This window comes from Planococcus citri, chromosome 5, assembly GCF_950023065.1.
Source record: "Planococcus citri chromosome 5, ihPlaCitr1.1, whole genome shotgun sequence".
NCBI classification, from domain to species: Eukaryota; Metazoa; Arthropoda; class Insecta; order Hemiptera; family Pseudococcidae; genus Planococcus; species Planococcus citri.
Window position 1 is genome coordinate 37,385,705 of NC_088681.1, and position 20,420 is coordinate 37,406,124.

The window sequence follows — 20,420 nt, forward strand, 5'->3', positions numbered from 1 at the left end:
AATCGACGTCGCAGTATTAAATTTTATACTTTTTACGATATTACGAACGAAAGAGGTGCTAAAAATAAATCCAGTTAGGTTATTTATTTTCATCGTGTAGTTTTAAGGGTATCATAGTACATATATGGAGGCAAACGACGTCAAAATATGAATAAAAATTTCAATAATTCACCCTTAAGCCGCAAACACTGTATGGTAATCGTACCTATATAAGGGTAAGAAAAATGTGGAAATGTTTTTAAGCGCCCGAAAACTGCGAAAATTATAGTAGTTTGCAGTTTGTTTGACGTTGAAGTATGGAACACCCTTGAATTGACACATTTTTGACTAACGAGTGCGGTCAACTGAGCAACTAATCCAAAAATTTAATATTTCTATTATAAAATAATAATCGATAGTGTTTTACGAGGATAAAATTTGAAACCATCCCTTTCACTCCTCTTTGTCGAGAAACAAAGAACTAAAAATTCAAAGCTGCGTATTCAAATATCAACAAGGATATGCACCATTCCGGAAATGCTACTGAAAAATATGAAAATGAAAACGAAGGTAAAAATCTTACACAGTTGAGAAAAATTTCACACTTGATTAGATACCGGAAGGAACATCTCGGCTGGCGAATTTTTCAAAACACGTTGATTTATTAACTTCCTCCGCCTAATATTTTCAACCTTCGAGGCGAATTAACTAAAAGAGAATTCAAACAGCGAACGAGTTTGATATAAATTCGAGTTAGGTATTCGAAGGAGCGAAAAAAGTAAAAAAGAAAGAAAATCTCACCAGATAAAAAGTTACGACTAAACGCTACAAATACACGCAAACAAACGAAAAATATTCGTAAATTAGATATAATTTAATTTTCCACCATACCCGTGACCAAAAAAACAAGACAAAAATTTGTCGTCAACGAATGTAAAAAAATTCACGATATTCCCAGTTGGAATTTTAACAACTGTTTTAACGAAGGAAGTAAAATTGCATGAAGAAATAAAATTAATACAAACAAAATATAACAAATCCCCACGATGTAAATTGGTCACAGTATTGTCATTTACCAACGCGTTTCAATGATAATAATTTCTCTTTTATACATAATAAAAATTTTCATAAAAAGGGTTCCCTTCTCATTATTCTCGTGCGGCGAAATTACATCAGTAATCCATTTTAAAGATTACCTCTTTTTTTCTGTTTTTCTCTTCATTTTATAGATGGTTTCAACTTTTTATGTCGCACGAAGTGTTTTTTTTTAAAAATCCACGATGAAAAAAAAAGGAAATATAAAATCGAATAATCCGATAAATTATATGCTTAACGCGTTAATAATTTTGACATTGAACAATTATACAATAAGTTGGATTAAATATGAAAAAAATTAAAACGTATACGCATCTGAATATCCGTAACATTTTTTTTTCGATCGAGGAGGATTAATATATATTGTTTTGAGCCAACTGACAGTTATTGATTCAATGAACAGTGAGCAGTGAAGTTGAAGATGATTTGGTTTAAGGTATGTACGCATTATTTTTCATAATATTTAGTTTAGAAATCGTATTTATATACATAATATTAATAAAACTGAAACGTTGCATCTGTTTTCACAAAGAGGAACGTTTTTCGCAAAAATTGAGAGATTATTTGTTTTTATATTAAAAATGAAACAAACTTGAAATGATAATTTGAACCAATTTTTCAAAGGTCTATTTTCGTATACCTAATCAATTTTAGAATCACTTCTAAAACTTAATTAAATCTTATTTCTTATAATAAAAATCATCGAATTGAGTCCTTCCGAAATACGTAGAACTTCCAATTTTACACCGCTTAAATTTGCTCAAATATTAACTTTCAATGGGCCTAGCACTCTTCCAAAATTATTGCTCATTTTAGATCTTGACCTTTAATACTACGTTGAAATAACAGTACTCGTACTCAATTTTCTCCAAAAAAAAAAGTAACTTCAGCAACAAAAAGCTCGAAAAAGTAACCAAAAAATGACAATACGCGAGTGAAATGTTCTAATGCAAAAAAAATTACAACAACAAAAAAGAAAAAGAAACAGAACACAATTCAAATTGAAAAGTATACTCTTTTGAAAATCTGTGTGGCAGAAAAAGCGAGACGGACATTTTTGCAGTTTCTGGCGAAAAGCCAATTTTTTGCAAAAAGTGAAACTGACAATTTCAGCAAGAAGAAGGTTATTTGGCAATTTCTGGCAAAAAAGCGAGGCTTTTGTTCAGTTTTTAGAAAAAGTTGACATTTTTGGAATTCTTTGTGAAATATAAATTTTTAACCGTTTTTTTCTAAACAGCAATAATTTTTGATAAAAAGCAAGACTTTCACAATTTTAGCAACAAAAAAAAAAAGAAGAAGACTCCTTAGTGGGACTTTTTGATAAATTATTGGCCAAAGCCGCCAAATGCAAAAAATGATGTTTTTACATATTTTTTTTTTTTTTTTTTAAGAAATACTTTCTCCAACTTTGTGAAAAGGCAAGACCTTTTTGACAATTTCCGACAAAAAAAATTTAAAATAAAACGATACTTTTGGGTAATTTTAGGGAATAAAATTTGAGACTTTTTGAAAGATTTCGTGAAAAAACGATACAATTCAAAGCGATTTTTGCACGAAATGAGACTTATTGGCAAGCTTAACAAAAAGCAATATTTTTTTCGATTTTTGAAAATTTGTGAAAAAAAATTACAATGTTAGACTTATGATATCAAATCAGAACATTTTCAAAAATGATGAGCACGTTTTAAGATGATAGAAAATTCTAATATTTTTCACATCTTCAAGACTTCATTTGCTTCAAAAATCAGTGATAAGGCTCACATAAACATTTTACAAAATATTCGTTCCATGAAAATACATTATTCAATGAAACTACATAACTTGAATTTAATAGTAAACGCAATATTATTTTATTAAAATTACTTTCAGTGATGGTTAGCATTCAATAATTCGTTCAACTAACCTTTTTTTTTCAATATAGAAAGTAGTTATGAGCCATTAGGCGTCATAAATTATGAATCAACGGTAATAACGCATCAAAATTGTTATAACATCAGAGTTTATGACTACAAAGGTTTATCATTATTTAGTCATCTATTAAAACATCGTAACGTTGAATCATTCATTCCGATTTCAACAAACAAAATTTCAGTTGAACCATCAACAATCGTAACAAAAAAAAAGATAGAAATAATAATCTCCTTCGTAAATTAAAGTTTGAACAGGCATATTTTGATTTTCAATCAAAACGTGAATCCAACAGAAACGAATTTTCTACGCACAGTGTTGAAAATCAGATTAAAATTTTCATCGGAAAACAAGTTTTTTTTCTAAATGAAGATAGAACGATAGAAGCAGCAACCTTGGGATCCCCTCCACAACACGTGAAAAAATTTGCCGTCTATGGTAGTTGAATGAACTTCGAATACTTCAAAAATTAAAGAGATGCCAAACAATTCGACGTAATAATCGGCAAATTATTCAAATAAACAAAGCCACGAAGTGAAAAAAAATATTTTCCGTTCTCAGTAAATATTTCGCGTTTAGTTACCTACGATGATTCAAGAATACCGTAAATAGGTACTACAAAGAGTACATCAGTTACCTAACTATACGTTCATATTTAAAACATATTCGAGTAATATAAATCATAATTAACACATGATTGTTTCACACATAACAGTTAGAGTTACTAGATGCTAATAAATTCAACATTTGATTTCCAGATTACTCCACTTATTGTTATCGAAGTTCTGTTGATCTTCAATGTACAAACAAGTCCATTCAGCAGCGATGAAAAACCGAACAAGATTTCAAAACGAGATGTAGAAAGCGTCGTTTCGTCATCGCCTATCAAATTAATCCCTCCTGAAAAAATAGAAAAATTGAGAAAAATCGCCAGCATGGAAAATTCGCCAATAAAATTTCGTTGGTCTGCTGATAATTCATCATTTATGCAAGATCTCGAAGACATGTTTAGCAGTATTGAGAGAGAAATAGATGAAATGTTGAATCATACTAAAACCAAGTTATCCGAAGGAGGAATGGACTTCAACGACGAATTCTTCTCGTTTTCATTTTTCGATTCTGATTCTGATTCGAAATCGGAAGAACAAACTGCAGCACCTGAGGCAGAAGCAGAATAGAATGTGATATCAAAAAATACTCGCGAACGATTTACATATTACAATAATCTTTTTATCAATAATATCCAATAAACAAATTAACATAGGAGCGGAGATTTCTCACCACACAGGTAGGTACGAGTTGATAATTATTCGGCATGACTTTTCGATTCGTTCGACTGCTAATTTTTCATTTCCATTGGTTCCAATATTCTATACCATCTGTATCGACTGATCATGTACATCATAAGCTGCAAAATTCATGGTTTTGAACGCCCTCGCATAACCTCGCCTTGAGAACCTACTTCTACAAAGAACATCCTACTGAAAATTCTACGTTTCTGAGTGTTAATCAACGTGGAGCAATTATTATCATGGACATTATCTCGGTGGGTGTGAGGTAAAAATTTTTGCGATAATACAAATAATATGTTATCGATTAGACGATTATAATAATGGAATAATGCACAGACAGCATTCCAGTTTAGAATGGTAGGTATTGTGTAACACTTACTGTTACTTTCGATGAACTCATTGTTGTAGGATCAAATTACCTACATGGATTTCGATTGTCGTGTAACTTTTTATTATTGCAAAAAAAACCAAACGATGTGTGTATTACGGTAAATTAACAATGAGATCAAATGATTCAAAATTTTTACCATTTAATTCGATTATAGGGTTTAATCAAAATATCATTTTAAGGTTTAATCGTGTAATTACTTGTATCTGTATCATCTCTTTTGTGCAACGTCCTTGAAATAGTATTCCATTGTTTGTAATTTGTCGCATAAATAAACCTGCTTCGAAAAATACAAGATATATCTAACGGTCATGCTTGAATGAATTGATAATGAAGACCCTGTCAAAAGAAAGCTGCACATCCGAAACCGAATGAGTGATTTACAATAGTGTAAATTTAATCAACAAGTGTTCAATTTTATAACGTAAACATTATCGCGGAAACGCATCATCAATTTATCTATAAACATAAAGATTAAATATACAGAGAGAACGTTTAATGTGTACATTTCTGAACCAGAAAGCATATTGTACGAAAATACTCGTACTTACGAGTTCACGTTACAACTACCATATCGTCAATAGATTTATTCGTCTGGATACTCTCGAAATAAAATTTCAATGCAACGATTTGAAATTTCGGCGCACGTAAGCTATATTGAAAGTAGTTACAGTGTACTTTTCTCTCGAAACAATAATAAATTCAAAAGAAATGTCACGTTGAAACAAAGCTCTAGAATGTTACCTTAAAGTTAGCTCGTTAAAGATTGTTGAACTCTAGCATCCGTTAACTTCTATGCATATACTAGAACCTTACGAAATGGCAAATTGATGAATAGACAAAAAAATTTAACAAGTTGAAGGCGACGTTAGCCGACAGTATAGCGTATTATTTCACACGATGATTTCAGCACAAAAGGAATACGAAAACGAGACGCTGTGGCCATGAATAGATCGTCGTGTGGCAATGAACTTAAACGTGATTTTAAAATATTTCTCGTGAAAGCGTTTTTTTAATGCAGCTTCGAACAAACGAAAGGGTTTCTTGGTAGGCACCTCTACGTAATCCAAGGCTCAATCAGTTAAAAATTAATTTGTGAATCATTTCGGCGATGACGTATTCGCCGGAATAATTTGAATCATATTTTTGACTAGCGTTTGCTACGCGAAATGAATGTCAATTATTTCGACAGTATCGTAATAATAAGCGGTATTCTACATGCAACGCGAATATAATTAATTTGTGACATAATACGAGTTAAAATTAACTAAAAATAAATACGGTTAAATGATAGATTTTAACCCAATCATCGCATGCAAATCTCGTTTAGGACGAAATTGAACAGAGTACAATTGATAACAAAAATATTAGCATTCGATATACTTAAATTTGGACATGAAAATAATTACCAGAAGCATATTGTTAGCAATACACAGCACATTGAATACAAGCTCAAACTACATTGTACGCAGAAAATTACTTCCATAGCTTATAACAAGTATTTAGACAGAACTTACAAAAGTTCAAGATGAAAACTGAGCAAAGGAGGTAAGGGAACTCTCACACCATTGGCTTTCAACAAGAGATGGTGCCAATGGTGGTGGAGTTACCAGATCTCGATGCATGCAAATTAAATTGACAAATATCCGTTTCGGCTGGCGTAAAATCGTAAATAAATGACAAATTACGGGAACTCGCACTGCAATGGGAACGATAATAAAAATCCCATTGGTGTGGAGTTACCACAATCGACCATTTCATCTTCAATATTGATCAACTTGTATTCTTCAAGCCCACGTGCGCAAATCTTCGAAGGCCGCCGGTCGCAGATGAAATCACATGTACAGCACGTAATGAAATTATCAATAATCCTGGTAACGACGAAAACGTATGCTGCTGAAATTACTTCAAATAGCATTCTACTTCTACAACAGACTTATTGAAAAATATATAACACGATAATTTCTGCATTTATGTGAGATTGCGACTGAAACCCATATTTATTTAACTATGTAAAATGACAAAATTACCAGAAAACGATGATTTCATCGACTCAAAACTCACGTGACAAAAAACACTCCTGTCCGGCGTAACGGATATCATAATTACGGACACGATATAGAATACTTTTAAATAAAATACTAAGAAATATGAAACAAATACATTACCAAGAACAATGGATACTGAATAATTTAACACGCAAAAAAATTTCGTTGCTAACAAATTACAGCACAAATTTACCAACGCTACAACTACGAACAAAACCGCGATGAAAAATGAAATGAAAATGAACCTACAGAAGAAGAGGAGGAACGCGACAGCGACGGTGACAGTGAGCGCCGAGCGGCGGCGAAATGAAATGGCGGCAAGTTCAACGATTCCATTTCAAGGGAATGTTTACACTGTGGTACAAGTACAAGTACAGCTCGAGTGGAAAAAAAACTGAACTTTCTGTAAGTAGGCTACAAAAGTAGGTAACTGAAAACTGAACCACGTTCGGAGACAATTTTTTGCCCTAAAAAACGTTCAAAAGAAATAATTTGTGTAATATAAGCTCTAAAATTTATATTTTGAATGAAAATTATAATCTATATTCTTCGGGAAAATCTTACTCGATTTAAAAGTTGAAAATGATTGAATCGACGTCCGAATTCTCGCATCCAGCACACAAAAATCACTCAAGGTCAAATTTCATAAACATTCGTTCACCACGTGCAACAAATTCGAGCTCTCGAGCTGATAATCTAAAAATTTTCCACAACGTTACCGCGAAAAAAGTTTTCGATTTGAAGTTTGTTCGTTCTGATTTTACAATTTTTTCTTCAAAATTCTTTAGAATACAATCGTTTGAACGCAATAAAATGCTCGCGAAAATATCGAACCGGTGTGCTGATGTAATAAAAATGTGCTACAGTCTACATATTTGTGCAACAACTCAATTCCAGTTATGCTATCTCAGTACCACTATGGACAAAAACATCAGTTTTCAACGTATTTCATATCTTGATCGAAGTCGATTATACCAAGCAATGATGCAGATAATCTAAGGTAATTAGCATATTATTGAACCCAGTAATCTCCAGTGATCACTTCATCTCCTAAATGAAACACCGATACGAACGAAGCAACGCTTTATTTTCAGGTAAAATAACAATTTTCGAATTCGGATCGATAGGAGAGCAAACATACATAATAATACTTTGGTAACTGAATAAATAAGCGATTAAAAGTATGTACAACGAAATTCTAGGTATTCGTAGCGGTTAAAGTTTGAGTTGCAACCGTTGCTGTACCATATCGTTTACGAGCTTCTTTCAAAAACGCATTCTCCATCTTATGTACCAATTCGTTAAAAATTACGTTAGCCATTTGAGAATAAATTAACGATTTAAATTGAAACGATAAATAAAACGTGACGACTGATGTATTGGGTACTTCTTTGATTCCAGGAGCGAAGTGCCACACAGTGATGAGATGATCGAATAATCTGCTGTCTTTACATACTGCTTGCACGAACTCATTCTGTTTCAACGTAACGTGAGACGTGTAAGATTCTATCAAAGGTGGAAATCCGATTTCTAAATTACCCTTGAGGAAATTTTCTTTTCTCTCTATCACATCTGATTTTTTACAGAACGGAAGAAAATTTTTATAACTACCGACGTCTGATACGATGGAGTACATTTGTTCGGAAGAGTACCCGACTAATTTCGTAGCCTTATATTCTCTTCTAGCGTTGAGCGATTTTCCATTGCCGAACGTGAATATGCCTCGAGTCGTCTGCTCTTGTAGATGTTTTGGTGAGTGACGTATATCGTTAGAGCACCGAAATGCATTTTTGTTTAATTTCACGAAAACCTGCAACGATAAAGTGAAACACTGTTTTCTATTCGACATGGAGAACTACCGACGGTATAAGCCTAACACGCGAAAGATCACAATTTTTACCACTACTTTACAACGATTGGCAGTGTTGGATTCAAAATGATGTTTTCATTTCAGCATAATATGTAAGGTTGTTTTCTCTTTTTCAGGCAACTTGCAACATTACTTCAAGGTAAATTGCGCTGAATCTTCGCTTACGTCAAACTCATAGACTTTTTGTAATTTTGTTTCAGAGATGAGTTCGCTTTAATCATTCGTATAATATACGCGAATACTGAACGGGATGATATTGTAACTTTGGAAAATATCGCGCACAGTCATAATTTTCGAGAGAGGATTTTCTCAAACTTGGCATCAGCATCAACATTTTTTGTTTGATATCGTATCAAAATTATCAGAAAATTCTATTTTGATTTTGAATTCAAGGGCATCGTGACATTCAGGTATTGTTCTTTGTGCCGCCGTTATATGAAAGCGCCTCGTCACTACTCGCCGTTTCTTTCTAGCCTAAATTAGTTTTTAATTTTTTTTTAAATTCGTATTCACTATTCAATTTTTAAATAATAATTTGTGAAATTTGAAACAACTCCTGCAATTTATTAGTTTATAGGCCCTAATGGTAATGTTTTCCCTTTATTGTTTCAGAGTACTTCTGGTCCAAAAGCTCTGGCGAAGTGGCGATTGAACTGAAACTGCTAGTTCTAATTGTTCGAAAAGTAAATATTTCCAGATTTGCAACTCAATGATTCAGCTGTCCAGTTTGATTCATGTATCAAATTTGCATAGAAATTGGAGAAAATTATTATTTCGTCACTCTATAAGAAAGTAAGCATGTGATTTTGTCTCCTGTCAGTTGCTCAGCATTTATTTTCTTCCTGTGTAAGGATATTTGATTCGCAAATTTTGAATGACGAACCGATGAATAGAAAAACAGTAGCCTAATATTTCGACGATTCAATTTTCAAATTTTTTTTTTTTCGAATAAATTTGTTCAAATTTCAACATTACCAATTTGTCTCCCGCAGCGAAATAGACTGAGGAAATTCCACATCAAGGGTTTTTCTATTTGACGTAATTTTTAATCTCAATTATAATTTTCAGAACTGCGATTTGCTGAATATACAATTTCGTCGTCAATAATGAAACACTGCCAGCAATAAACCGATGTTCAAAATATTGAAATACGTTGAAAGATGTTTCAATACGTCAGCATAAATACGTGAGTATGCGAAAAAATCATGCATAAATCAAGTAGCAAAAAAATCCTTACCTGGATGGATTTCATTTCGTTTTTAAAAAAAAGTAGGTTTAAAAATCGACACGTTCTTTAAAATCGCGAACTCGAAATTGAAAGTAACACTGATCCAAATAAAATTTTACCAACGTTAACATTAAAACTGAAAACTAGTACGAAAAGCCGGTACTCGAGAACATAAATTAACTGAACTGAACAACATGCTAACCATACAATGAAGAAGAGGATGACAAAAACACCCACAGCTCACCGTCTTCACTCTGAGGAATTTGATGGTCAAATGGAAGAGCTCGCTTCTTGGTTGGATGTCTTCGCTCTCGGTTAGATGCAGAAGTCGTTGGCCAGGTAGACGACAGAGTTCTCGGCACCGGCCGGTGTGGCCCGCGTACTCAGGTAAAACAGAATTAATGACCGCATCACGATAGTTAGGGACGCTTTACGCGGGAAGTACAATATTGCAAACAGTGTTGCCAGTACCACTTATACACAGATACGAAAAAATAATGTTCACTTTTCGATGAAGATGGAAATTTTCTAAGAAAATCACTAAACCTTAACGCAAACGTTTTTATAATGTTGAGCGATTATACGATAATGATTTGCTTTATAAATCTTTTTTTCGACGACACCGAAACCGATGAGTCTTTTTACCCCCACTTTGTTACTATGTACAACCGGGACCGGGAGTCGTTTTGGGGAGGAGCTATTTTTAAAAAAAAGTGCAGCTGGTCGCGAAATAGTGTCAAAAAATTCGTTAATTTTAAATAATTACGTTACGATATTTTGAGAATGTTACAGAAGAACGTATAAGAAGTGTAGGTAGTTTTGTTACTTACGTGCGCGTTTGCGAGATTGCGACTGTAGGCTACGACGCTACGAGAACTTGACGAATAAGGTTTTCATTGATGGAAGATCCTGTGATCGGCGATCAACCCTATGGCAACACTGCACCGGCTTATGTGTAAAAGAAGATCGCGGTTCTTTATAATTCACTACGCAAGAAAGAGGGGGCTATCTTCTGTACAAAAGCAAGTCTTCAGCTAAACCAGTTCGAGACAATTTTTTTTACTTCTTCACATTTTACCCGCGCTTCTACGCATCTCTTTGTTTCTTTTTTTCCTCTCATTACGTCCTTCTTATGTACTCCTCGAAGCTCTTGCAAGACGTTACCCTCTGTCTTGTTCCGCTCTTTGTTCGTGCACCGTTGCCAATTCTACGACTGGAAAATATGAGTACTTGTGTAGCGTGAAACGTTATGTAACGAACAGCATGTGAATTTACGTAACACGGCGCCTTGAAAATTACGAATACCTTGAAAAATCTTTTCGGTCTGAGTTTCAAAGAGATGAGCTGAGCGTCGCGCTGCGAATTTTGTGCTGGCGTGTTACGCGAAACGAAACAATTTACCATCGACGTGCTACGTCTTCGTACATTTCGGAAACCGTTTTGACGCTTTAATCGTCTTCCCTCGCTGTACTGACAAGAATGTGACTCGAATTCGTCGCCGTGCGAAAAAAAATCGATGAAAGACGTCCAGAGTTCGTTGTACATTAGTATTTTTTATTCATTTTATTGTTCGCGTCCTCGACATCGGTGTGAATAACATCGAATTATAGAGGAAACAATACGAAAGCCTCTACATGGTACCTGTTTTCAAACATGCTGGTGTAATCTCTCACGTTTTAACTGTTCTTTAAAAGGAGAGCGAAAAAAGCTGGCTGCATTAGAAATGCGAATGAACTAATATTACAGTACCTACAACTTTACATTTATCAAATCAACCAAATGATAATTATCCGGTGCGGTGGAATAATACCAAGTCGACGAGTCAAATAAGCACTGCAGCTTGATGCTCTGAAAAATTATCCACACGAAGGAAGATCGACGACGACGCCGTCACGATTTTGTTACTTTGAATATCAATTCAGCGATAAATATCGTCTTCTTCACTCTTCAGTCATTTGTTAACATCGTACCGTGAAAGCGAGATCTGACGAATCGAAGCAGGTGGAAAATTTCAATTTTCTGAAGCAATTGTTCGATAAGAATGGATTTCTTGGAGGAACGTACTTCTACGTATTTATTGTGCTGCTGAAACGTATTCACAATTTCAGGGCTGGTTGACGTCTCGAGTACTTGTATAAGTCTCATAAAACTTGTCCATGTGATCCTCAAGTACAAATGTGATTAATTCAATTTCACCAAAAATGTTTTTCTCAATCAAGTTTCTGAGCATTTTCGCCCCTCTTCTCCTCTGCGCCTTCACTATCTTCCTTCCTATTTCAATTCTCGTGGAATAAGTACATCAGTGGGGGGGGGGGGGTAGGGAGTAGACTGAGGTTTTTTACGAATAATTTGACAGCATTTTCTTAAAATCTCTTAAATTTTTTTTAGAAATCTGGACTAATTCTTCATTGTAGTTCTGGGGGGGGGGGAGGATCTTTCACATGAAGTTTCGAAAAATGGAAAAAATATGCTCGTATTTTTAATCCTATTGTTGATTGTAATTTTTTTTGTAATTTCGTGAATTTCTGCTTGATTAAAAAAAGTAAAAATATTGAAATTTTTAAGGATAGATTGTATTGGACAAACTTGCAGCTGAGAGAAATTCATGTCAAGCTGTGTACGTTTTCTGGATTATTGGATCAAAAAACAAGATGATCTATAGTACGAGAAGATTTCAAAATTCATTTAAAAATGCGATAGCTAAAAAATAAAATAAAGAAAACCGAGAAAAATTCACCAAGGTCTAAAAAAGGATACAAATTTTGAATCAATTTTTATAAATACTGAAATGAAAATCGAACGAGTAGGTGAGAGAAATTGGAAGTTCATCTTGTAATTATTTCATTCATGTTGGAAAAAATATATTTCTACGAAAAATCCCCATTTTCTATGTGCTATGAAATGTTCTAAGTGAGACTCCTTCCCTTATTTTTCGTCTTGGTCAATAGATGCCTGACTAAACCCCATCTACTGAGTAAGTCAGACTCAAGTTAGGTCAGGCCACAGAACAGAATGAGGGGAAGGCGTGCAGGAGGATCGTTTTCAAAAAAAAAATACTCGAAATCAAAAATCTTCAAATCTTGGGACCTGAATATCAATTTCATTATTTCACTCTATACCTCTGCTCTTTCTTCACTGAGTAAGTTCTACTGTCGAAATATCAATCATCTTGGTCATTTGAAAATCTGAGAGACAATATTTTACTCCATATTTGTCAGCCGATGACACCCCCCCCCCACCACTTCTCCTGTTTACAACTGTACTTCTATTTGGCGGTGGAATTAACTGAAGATAGAAAATGATGAAATATACTTACATCGTCGCAGTAGGTCCTACTGTATTACGCGATCACGACGAAATCATTCCTAGAAATTAATTAATATTCAACTATTAACGTTCACACGTTGTCGACATAACAAAATTATCGATTTTTCAGCGGCGACGACGACGACAGCGACTGGAAGAGCAAGCGTCGCGTCGTTTTTTTCAAGCGACGGATACGCGATTGATTTGAAAAATGTCTACGATGGAAGCGGCGGAAACGAAATTATCGTGGAATTCACCGGCGTTGGTAAAGAGAGAAGCAAATAAAAGAAGAGAATCGAATCGTAGTGTAGCCGGTATTCTAAGTGAACGCGCCCGTGAGACGATTCGAAAATTATTTGCAAGGTTGCCTGCACACAGATCGCAGACAACAAATGCCTCTGCATCTGAAAATGTAACGTGTGTATGCGGACTACTAAAGTGGGAAAAAAAAGGTGGCTGTTGTTTTTGGACCAAACGGTTGATCGCAGAGACAGAGAGTGGCCTTCATCCGAGGACATTCTACGGGTAGGATGGTTATATTGGATAGCTTTTACCTGCTCTAGAGCTCTATTCTGTGTCTGTGAAGCCCACACATCTGTTTCACAGTGTGATCGTAAAATTACGAATACACGTGTTCTTCGACTCTATGATTAGGTGTATATTTAGCCTGCGCTGCGTTTTCAACTCGAGGATGGGAATTCGTCTGGTTTATTTCGTTGTTGTGGAATTTATCTCTAATAGATATTTATGTACTTACTATTTTTTTTGTGAATGAGAGGAGAGGTTTGTTGTCGTAGTCGAGTGATAATCCTTTTAAGATGATGACCAGGTTTTAGCTTCTGGGAGCGAAGACATGATTGAAGGTGTTAATGTCATATTTTTATCATACCTGTGTTTATTTTATAGCGAGGCTTTTATGAAAGCATCGTTTTTTTTTTCTAATAAATGAGGCATTTGATTTACTTATAGAGGATTAAACCGAGTACCATGTTCCAGTACATGCTCGAAGTGTAAGGGAAGAAAATCAATAACGATGGTTATTAGTTATGATTTAACACGAGTGGGTGTTTTTATACTTACCTCAGATGTGAGTATATGGTACGTTATTAAGACGTCGAAGACGTTTTAGATTAATATTCGTCGAAGACTTATGGTCTTCGTATGTGTTTTATTTGACCGGAGAATTCCTTTGACAACGAAATAAATGCTGTTTAATTTAAAAAGACGTGTTTTCCACAGCTGCCATCTCTACACACGTTGAATAATCTCGCGGACGACTGCTGCTAAATGTGGTGTTACAGAACTCGTGACTTATGCTCATAACCGAAGCCATGACTTTGATAATCTGTTCAGTGTTCACAGAGTCGAATCAGGTTTTCCTCGTGACTAGAATATTCCGTTCAAAGGCGCGGTAATTGTTCAAGAAAAGAAAAGAAGAATCAGTGCGGTTTAATTAATGTTTGGGGAAAAAATACTAGTAGGTACATAGATATACCTGAGATTGAACTATATAATGCAACTTTATACGTAGCATGAAAACGATAAAATATCTATACAGAATGTCTTATCGTATCGAGCTTGCTGCAGGATGAAATTAATATTCCACCTCATGTACGGAAGATTTGACTCGTAGGTGGTATCGATCCAAATATTTGTGATGTTTTGGAAAAATTCGACAAAGTCGAGCCTCTGCAGCGATCCGAAGATGAATTTCACAGGGTGCAGGCCTACTTTTGCGCGCACCGTGTGCAATGTGCAGCGCCTAATACACGCACACGCAGCTCACACAGCTCGCCCATCGGACAATCACAAAGACGCGCCAACTGTTATAATACATCTGCCCCTTCTGTTGAAAGCCTGCTAAATGTACAGATGGACGAGTGTTGGTGATTCAAGGGCGCTGTCTCGATGTAGGGTTCTGGGGTAGTACGATACAACAATACCAAACTCGTATACCCTGCTTGTCGAGCCGCATATCATGTCTGGAATTAACGCGAAATGCCTATTCGGCGTTTAATTCTAACACCAACCGAAAAAACAAATCGTCTTGACGTATTTTTTTTTGTCATTGTGTTATGCAACGTGCGCCTACTGAAAAGTATTAAAGATGTTGACGGCCTCTGGATGTCGTGCAGCATTGCTGAAGATTGCTTCATGGGGTGGAAAATCTTTGCAAGTTTTGAAGGTTTTTCTTTGTAGTATGTGCGAATTTTTGATCCTGTAGATGTTATGGTACGTGTTGGATACGAGAACGTGATTTCGTCTCGTAAGATGTGTTGGTTTTGGCTGCGAACGAGTATTATTATGTAGGAAATGCGTTTAATGAACATATGGCTGAAAGAGCTTTGTTTTTATATGTACATACACGACGAATTTAGTCTGACTTATGCATATGTTCGAAAATACGCCAACCTATTGAGTATCGTTTGAAGTGTCGCTTCGGATTCGATTTAATTTGCTAAAATTGTTTCACGATGTGTAACTAATTCTTATACAGGATGAACATATTTAGCTTCTATTCTAATCTTATGGGTGTGAGTATGTATGTGTCTGGAAAGTATTCACGTGCCGAACTTTTTAGTCGTGATGTTGAGAAAATGTGTGGAAATGGGAGTATTTTGAATGGTGTTGAGGATTGAGATTCGTTTCTCTCTCGAAGTACTGATCTATCAGTCCAATGTACTGTTTTCAGAGACTGACTGAAAAAAAAATTTCAACTGTGTATATTATGGTGCAATAATAATTATAACGTAACATTGCATAATGAGATGTCGAAGGATGACGAATTTGAAGGGCACATGTCCTGACCATAATGCCTCTTTGACCACCGACCAAGATCCTAAAATGACGCAATATTTGTAAAATTTTCAGCCAGGTATTTTTCGTACCGGATTTTTAGTTTTACCTGCCGAAAAAATCTAACTCGTTGACATGACGGGTGCAATCTTCCAAAAGATGAAAAAGAATCATATCTCGTAGTACAACTTTTCTCAGGGCAATAAATGGCATGGCTTTTGTTACCTATATTATTATTTAAACACTGGAATTTTTTACCAATCGTTCGATTTTCTGTTCTAGACAACTCATTGGCTTCTGTTATATTTATTTTTTTCACACTTTGGGCCTTTTGTTTCTATTTTGGTAATGATTAAGTATGGTTCCAAAAAAAAAAAAATGAAACTTGAAGATAAGAGGATGAAATTATTTTTATAGGCCCTTTCATAGTTTTCTTCGTTCCTTCCAAATTTAATGCCTCATTTGAACACTTACTAGGTCATTTGGTATGATTACTTGCCTTCAGATCTTCCAATCGTTCCAGTTTTCAGTTTTTTAGCTCGCGAAATACCTGTGATAATTGCCTGCACTTGAAATAAACGTGTAAATTGCATGTGTATTGTGTACCTGCATATTTACTGGAGTGATAAGCATATGTACTCATCGGGGGTCTTTATCCTCAAGGCTTCCAAGGGTCCCGCCTTTACATGATAGTTGTAATCGACTAGTCATTAAGAAATACATGACAATCATACCTATACTTTTTAAACAGCAGGTGATAGTGAAATAAAATCAATTAGGTACTCGAACACTCAACTTTAACCATTTCACCGAACGTTTTTTGATCTTATTCTCAAAAAAAAAAAATTGGTCGAAAAATGAGAAAAATAATATATTTTTAAAGTATTATTCTAAATCTAAAGGATACGAAGATAGAGTAATAAAAATAATTATAACTTAGCGTCGTTACATTTTCGTAAACGTGTGTTTAAGCAGGTGTTATTCTGGGGGTAAAACATTACCTACCTATCCTATATGTTCATGTTTGAATTCGATTAATCGTCTATTTGTTATACAGTTCTATAGGATTATGGTATAGGTAGGCTATGTAGGCTTTTGTGAAAGATTATGGCGTGTATGAAGTATATAGAGAATCAAAGGTTGAAAAAAGACTCCTGTAAAATACGTTAGAATTTTTCTTTTAATAAGCCAGATGCTGAAACGAATTGAATTGCGCGGAAATTTCTTTCTACTACGATTAAAACTCCGTTTTTTTTCACGTGTTAAAGAATGACTAGGTTTTCTAAAGCGTAGATATAAAATGTAATATGTATCCAGTACTTCATCATTCTTCGCAAAAGCTTATGTATTAGATACTCGTATACCTCCTTTACCTACTACCTAGACTTACGTAGGTACATTAAACGAAAGTATATTTTTCAAAAGATAAAAACCACATGGAATGATTCTTTGTTTACAGGTTCTCGGAATTGGCTGTATTAGTTATGCTGTTTCCAAAGATGAAAAGAATTGGAAAACTAGTACCTATCGAAGATATGAAGCAGAAAAAAATTCACCAGGTAAGTGTTTTTATGAACTGATCCTTTTGAGATAACCCTCGGGGTATGAGAATTCGAAAGCTTAGATTGTATATTGAACCCGTAAGTATTATCGTAGGGTATACATCTTTCAGAAACCTATCGTTTATTATTTTATTGACATTTTGCATTTTTGCAATATGGCGCGATGTTGTATCGTGAAAGGGAAATATAAAAGTTACGTAAAAATGAGAGCTTGTAGTTGTACACAAATCAAACTGACTCTTGAAGTATTTTTAACTCTCTGGGGCATTGAATTCTAAAAAACGTGGCTGATAAACGGGTCAAGTCAAGAGTAAACATGAAGTGAGGAGACGTAAGGCAACGTTTAAAGTTTTCGTCATTTTATTTATAATTTGAAAAACAATTTTTAAACCAGCCCTCCCCCCCGCAACCGCTCTCTTTAGACGTGAAAAGGGGTAGGAGAAGTGGGGTACAATTCACTTCTGGCGCAAATTTTCAGAAAGAGCTCACGAGGTGAATATTAACCTAATGAATTAAGCATTAAATTGTAATAGTGTTAAGCTTTTAAAACTTATTTTAAATTTTATGCGTTTTTAAAAAAATAAGCGAAGCAATTTGATCGATAATTTTCAACAAAAAAAAATCAACATCAACCTAGGTTGATTTCTTAAATTTTGAAGTTCTCAAGTTTGTAATGCATTTGGGCCCGTTGATCTGTTTTGGCTCTTAATGAATCTGTCAACAATGGTGGTTTTTTCGCTCTAACCCCTACCCAACCTGTTTTGAGAAAAGTGACCCAGTTTTAGAACAAATTATTTCAGATTCTGCGTCCACCTAAGCCATTTCCATGAAATTCAAGACCATTTTTAGAGTTCTACTGAGCGATTGGAAATTTGCAAATCGCTCAATTTTGGGAAAATTAACGTTTAACCCCCCCCCCCTCCCCCTCCCCACAAAAAATCGCGTTGATTTGGCTAAAACACACTTAATCAGTACATGGAAAGGTTTTGTCAAAATTGTGACCATTTTTCTAGATTTTTCGAAAGTGACAATGATGACCAAAAACTTGTGCACTTGTTTCTAAAATATTTCTCCAGTTTCAGAAATGATATCATTCGATGTTTTAGCTTAATTAATGCGAAATATTCGAATAAAAAAATTTTCAAAACTCGAATTTACCCAAAATTAGGCGATTTACAAATTTCTGATTGCTCAGTAGAACCTTGAAAATGGTCTTGAATTCTGATAGCAATGGACTACATCGACGCAGAATTTCAAATACCATTCTTTTGGAACTAGGGTATTTTTCCCAAAACAGGTTAGTTGGGAGTTAAAGCCAAAAAAATCACAATTTTTTCGAAAATTCATTCTCTTTGAAGACTATTTCTCCTCTAGAGGCACCTCTGGAACCAATAAATTCTTCTCGTAATGGAAGTAGGTACGTAAGACATCTAGAGATCAATTTAACCTCTCCCCCCCCTCCCTCTCCGCCATGAAAAACAAATTTTGAGTGTTTGAAAAATTTTCAAATTGATCGAATTATGAGCTTTTGCCAAGGAGGTTGGACCAGGTTCGTGCTCGCGTGCTTTTCAAATTGCTACACTATCTTTTTACGTTATTTACTGTCCAAGTCCCACTTTCTGTCAAAAAATTGCAAAAAGTCTCGCCTTTTGTCAACTTTGCTCAAAAGTCTCGTTTCTTGCCAAAAATTGCTAAAAATTGTTGGTTTTTGTTTGCTAAAGAATTATCACTTTTTCGCCGAAAAATTGCCCATAAAAATATATTTTTTTCACAAAAAGTTGCAAAAATTGCGAAAAAGTGTTACTTTTGTGCCAATAATTATCAAAAAGTTCTGCTTATTGCCAAAAATTGGAGAAGTTTTTGTTTTTTCTGAAATTGCTGAAGAAGTCCCACTTTTTTACATAAAATTGCAAAAAGATATTTTATATATTTTTTACCAGCAATTGCTGAAGTCTCACTTTTTTGCAAAAATTGTCAAAAGACTAGTCTCGCCAGTTATTAAAATGTATCACTTTTTGCCAATTGTCAAAAAGTTCTACTTTTTGCTAAAATGGCCAAGTCTCGATCGAATTTCATTATCAGTTTTTGATTTGAATATTTTGTTTGGTAATTTTTTTCAACCTTAACTTCAATTAAAAATATCTTTTGTAATAATTTTTGAATTGAAACGTTTAACTCACATTTTTTTCAAGTTTTTTGGTTATTAAGTTACTTTTTTTTTTTTTGAAAAAATAAAGTACAAGCCCTGATTATACACTGATCTAAGAATTTGAAATCTTCCTTAGTTTTGTTGAGGTCATTTGGCCATAATTTTTTGCAAGGATCTAAGTATCATGTTTTTGAAAGAGGAGGTACCAATTTTGCCCATCTCTTCTATAAACGAGCGATTTTACTTTTTCTTCCAAACTCTATGAATCCTTATCAGCAATCTATTGCTTGAATATTGATGAAAGATTTCTCTCGTTCTCTTCGTAGATTCGTCGAGTGGTGCGGGGAGGGGGGAGTGAATGTCTTGTCAATTCTTCATTTCATTGTCACATATTGCTTTTGCAAAAAAGCTCAGAGAAATGTCGAAGAGAAAGATACTCTTTCCTGAAGAAGAAAAAAAAATGAAAAATTTGGACAAAACCGTGAACACGATACCAATATAAGAAACAGTACCTCTGTAATTTCGGTCAAGCATTTAAATTTATACACCCTGAAGGATAAACCTACACTATTAAATTTGGCCGCCTAAATCCTAAATTGGATAAAACACGAACGTGCGCAAATCTGCGAAACGACGAAAGGTTTCGCGTGTGCTATTAACTTCTTCTTAGTTCTTATATGTGTAGTATACCAAACACACGCGTCATATCATCCGAAAACACTTCTATATTAAACTAATAAATCTCTATAATCCGCGTCCCATACCCTCTTCTTCGTCCCTGTTCATCCTGATCTGACCG

The 20,420-nt window shown here is 34.6% G+C and overlaps 2 protein-coding genes and 1 long non-coding RNA gene across 3 annotated transcripts; 1 reads left to right on the forward strand and 2 right to left on the reverse strand.

Annotated features, from left to right (window-relative positions):
* Nucleotides 1–1,356: 1,356 nt before the first annotated feature.
* LOC135847520 (uncharacterized) lies at nucleotides 1,357–4,270 on the forward strand. Its single transcript, XM_065367078.1, has 2 exons — nucleotides 1,357–1,510; nucleotides 3,741–4,270. Exons 1-2 carry the CDS (start codon nucleotides 1,496–1,498, stop codon nucleotides 4,158–4,160), a joined length of 435 nt encoding a protein of 144 aa, XP_065223150.1. The 5' UTR covers nucleotides 1,357–1,495; the 3' UTR covers nucleotides 4,161–4,270.
* Nucleotides 2,418–4,399, reverse strand: LOC135847521 (uncharacterized). Its single transcript, XR_010559187.1, has 2 exons — nucleotides 4,264–4,399; nucleotides 2,418–4,140 (listed from the first exon to the last, which is right to left on the reverse strand). It is a non-coding gene; the product is annotated as an uncharacterized LOC135847521 (long non-coding RNA).
* Nucleotides 4,400–7,780: 3,381 nt separating this feature from the next.
* Nucleotides 7,781–8,944, reverse strand: LOC135847987 (coenzyme Q-binding protein COQ10 homolog A, mitochondrial). The gene has a single exon (XM_065367748.1). The coding sequence runs from the start codon at nucleotides 8,557–8,559 to the stop codon at nucleotides 7,909–7,911; it is 651 nt and encodes a 216-aa protein (XP_065223820.1). The 5' UTR covers nucleotides 8,560–8,944; the 3' UTR covers nucleotides 7,781–7,908.
* Nucleotides 8,945–20,420: the final 11,476 nt, after the last annotated feature.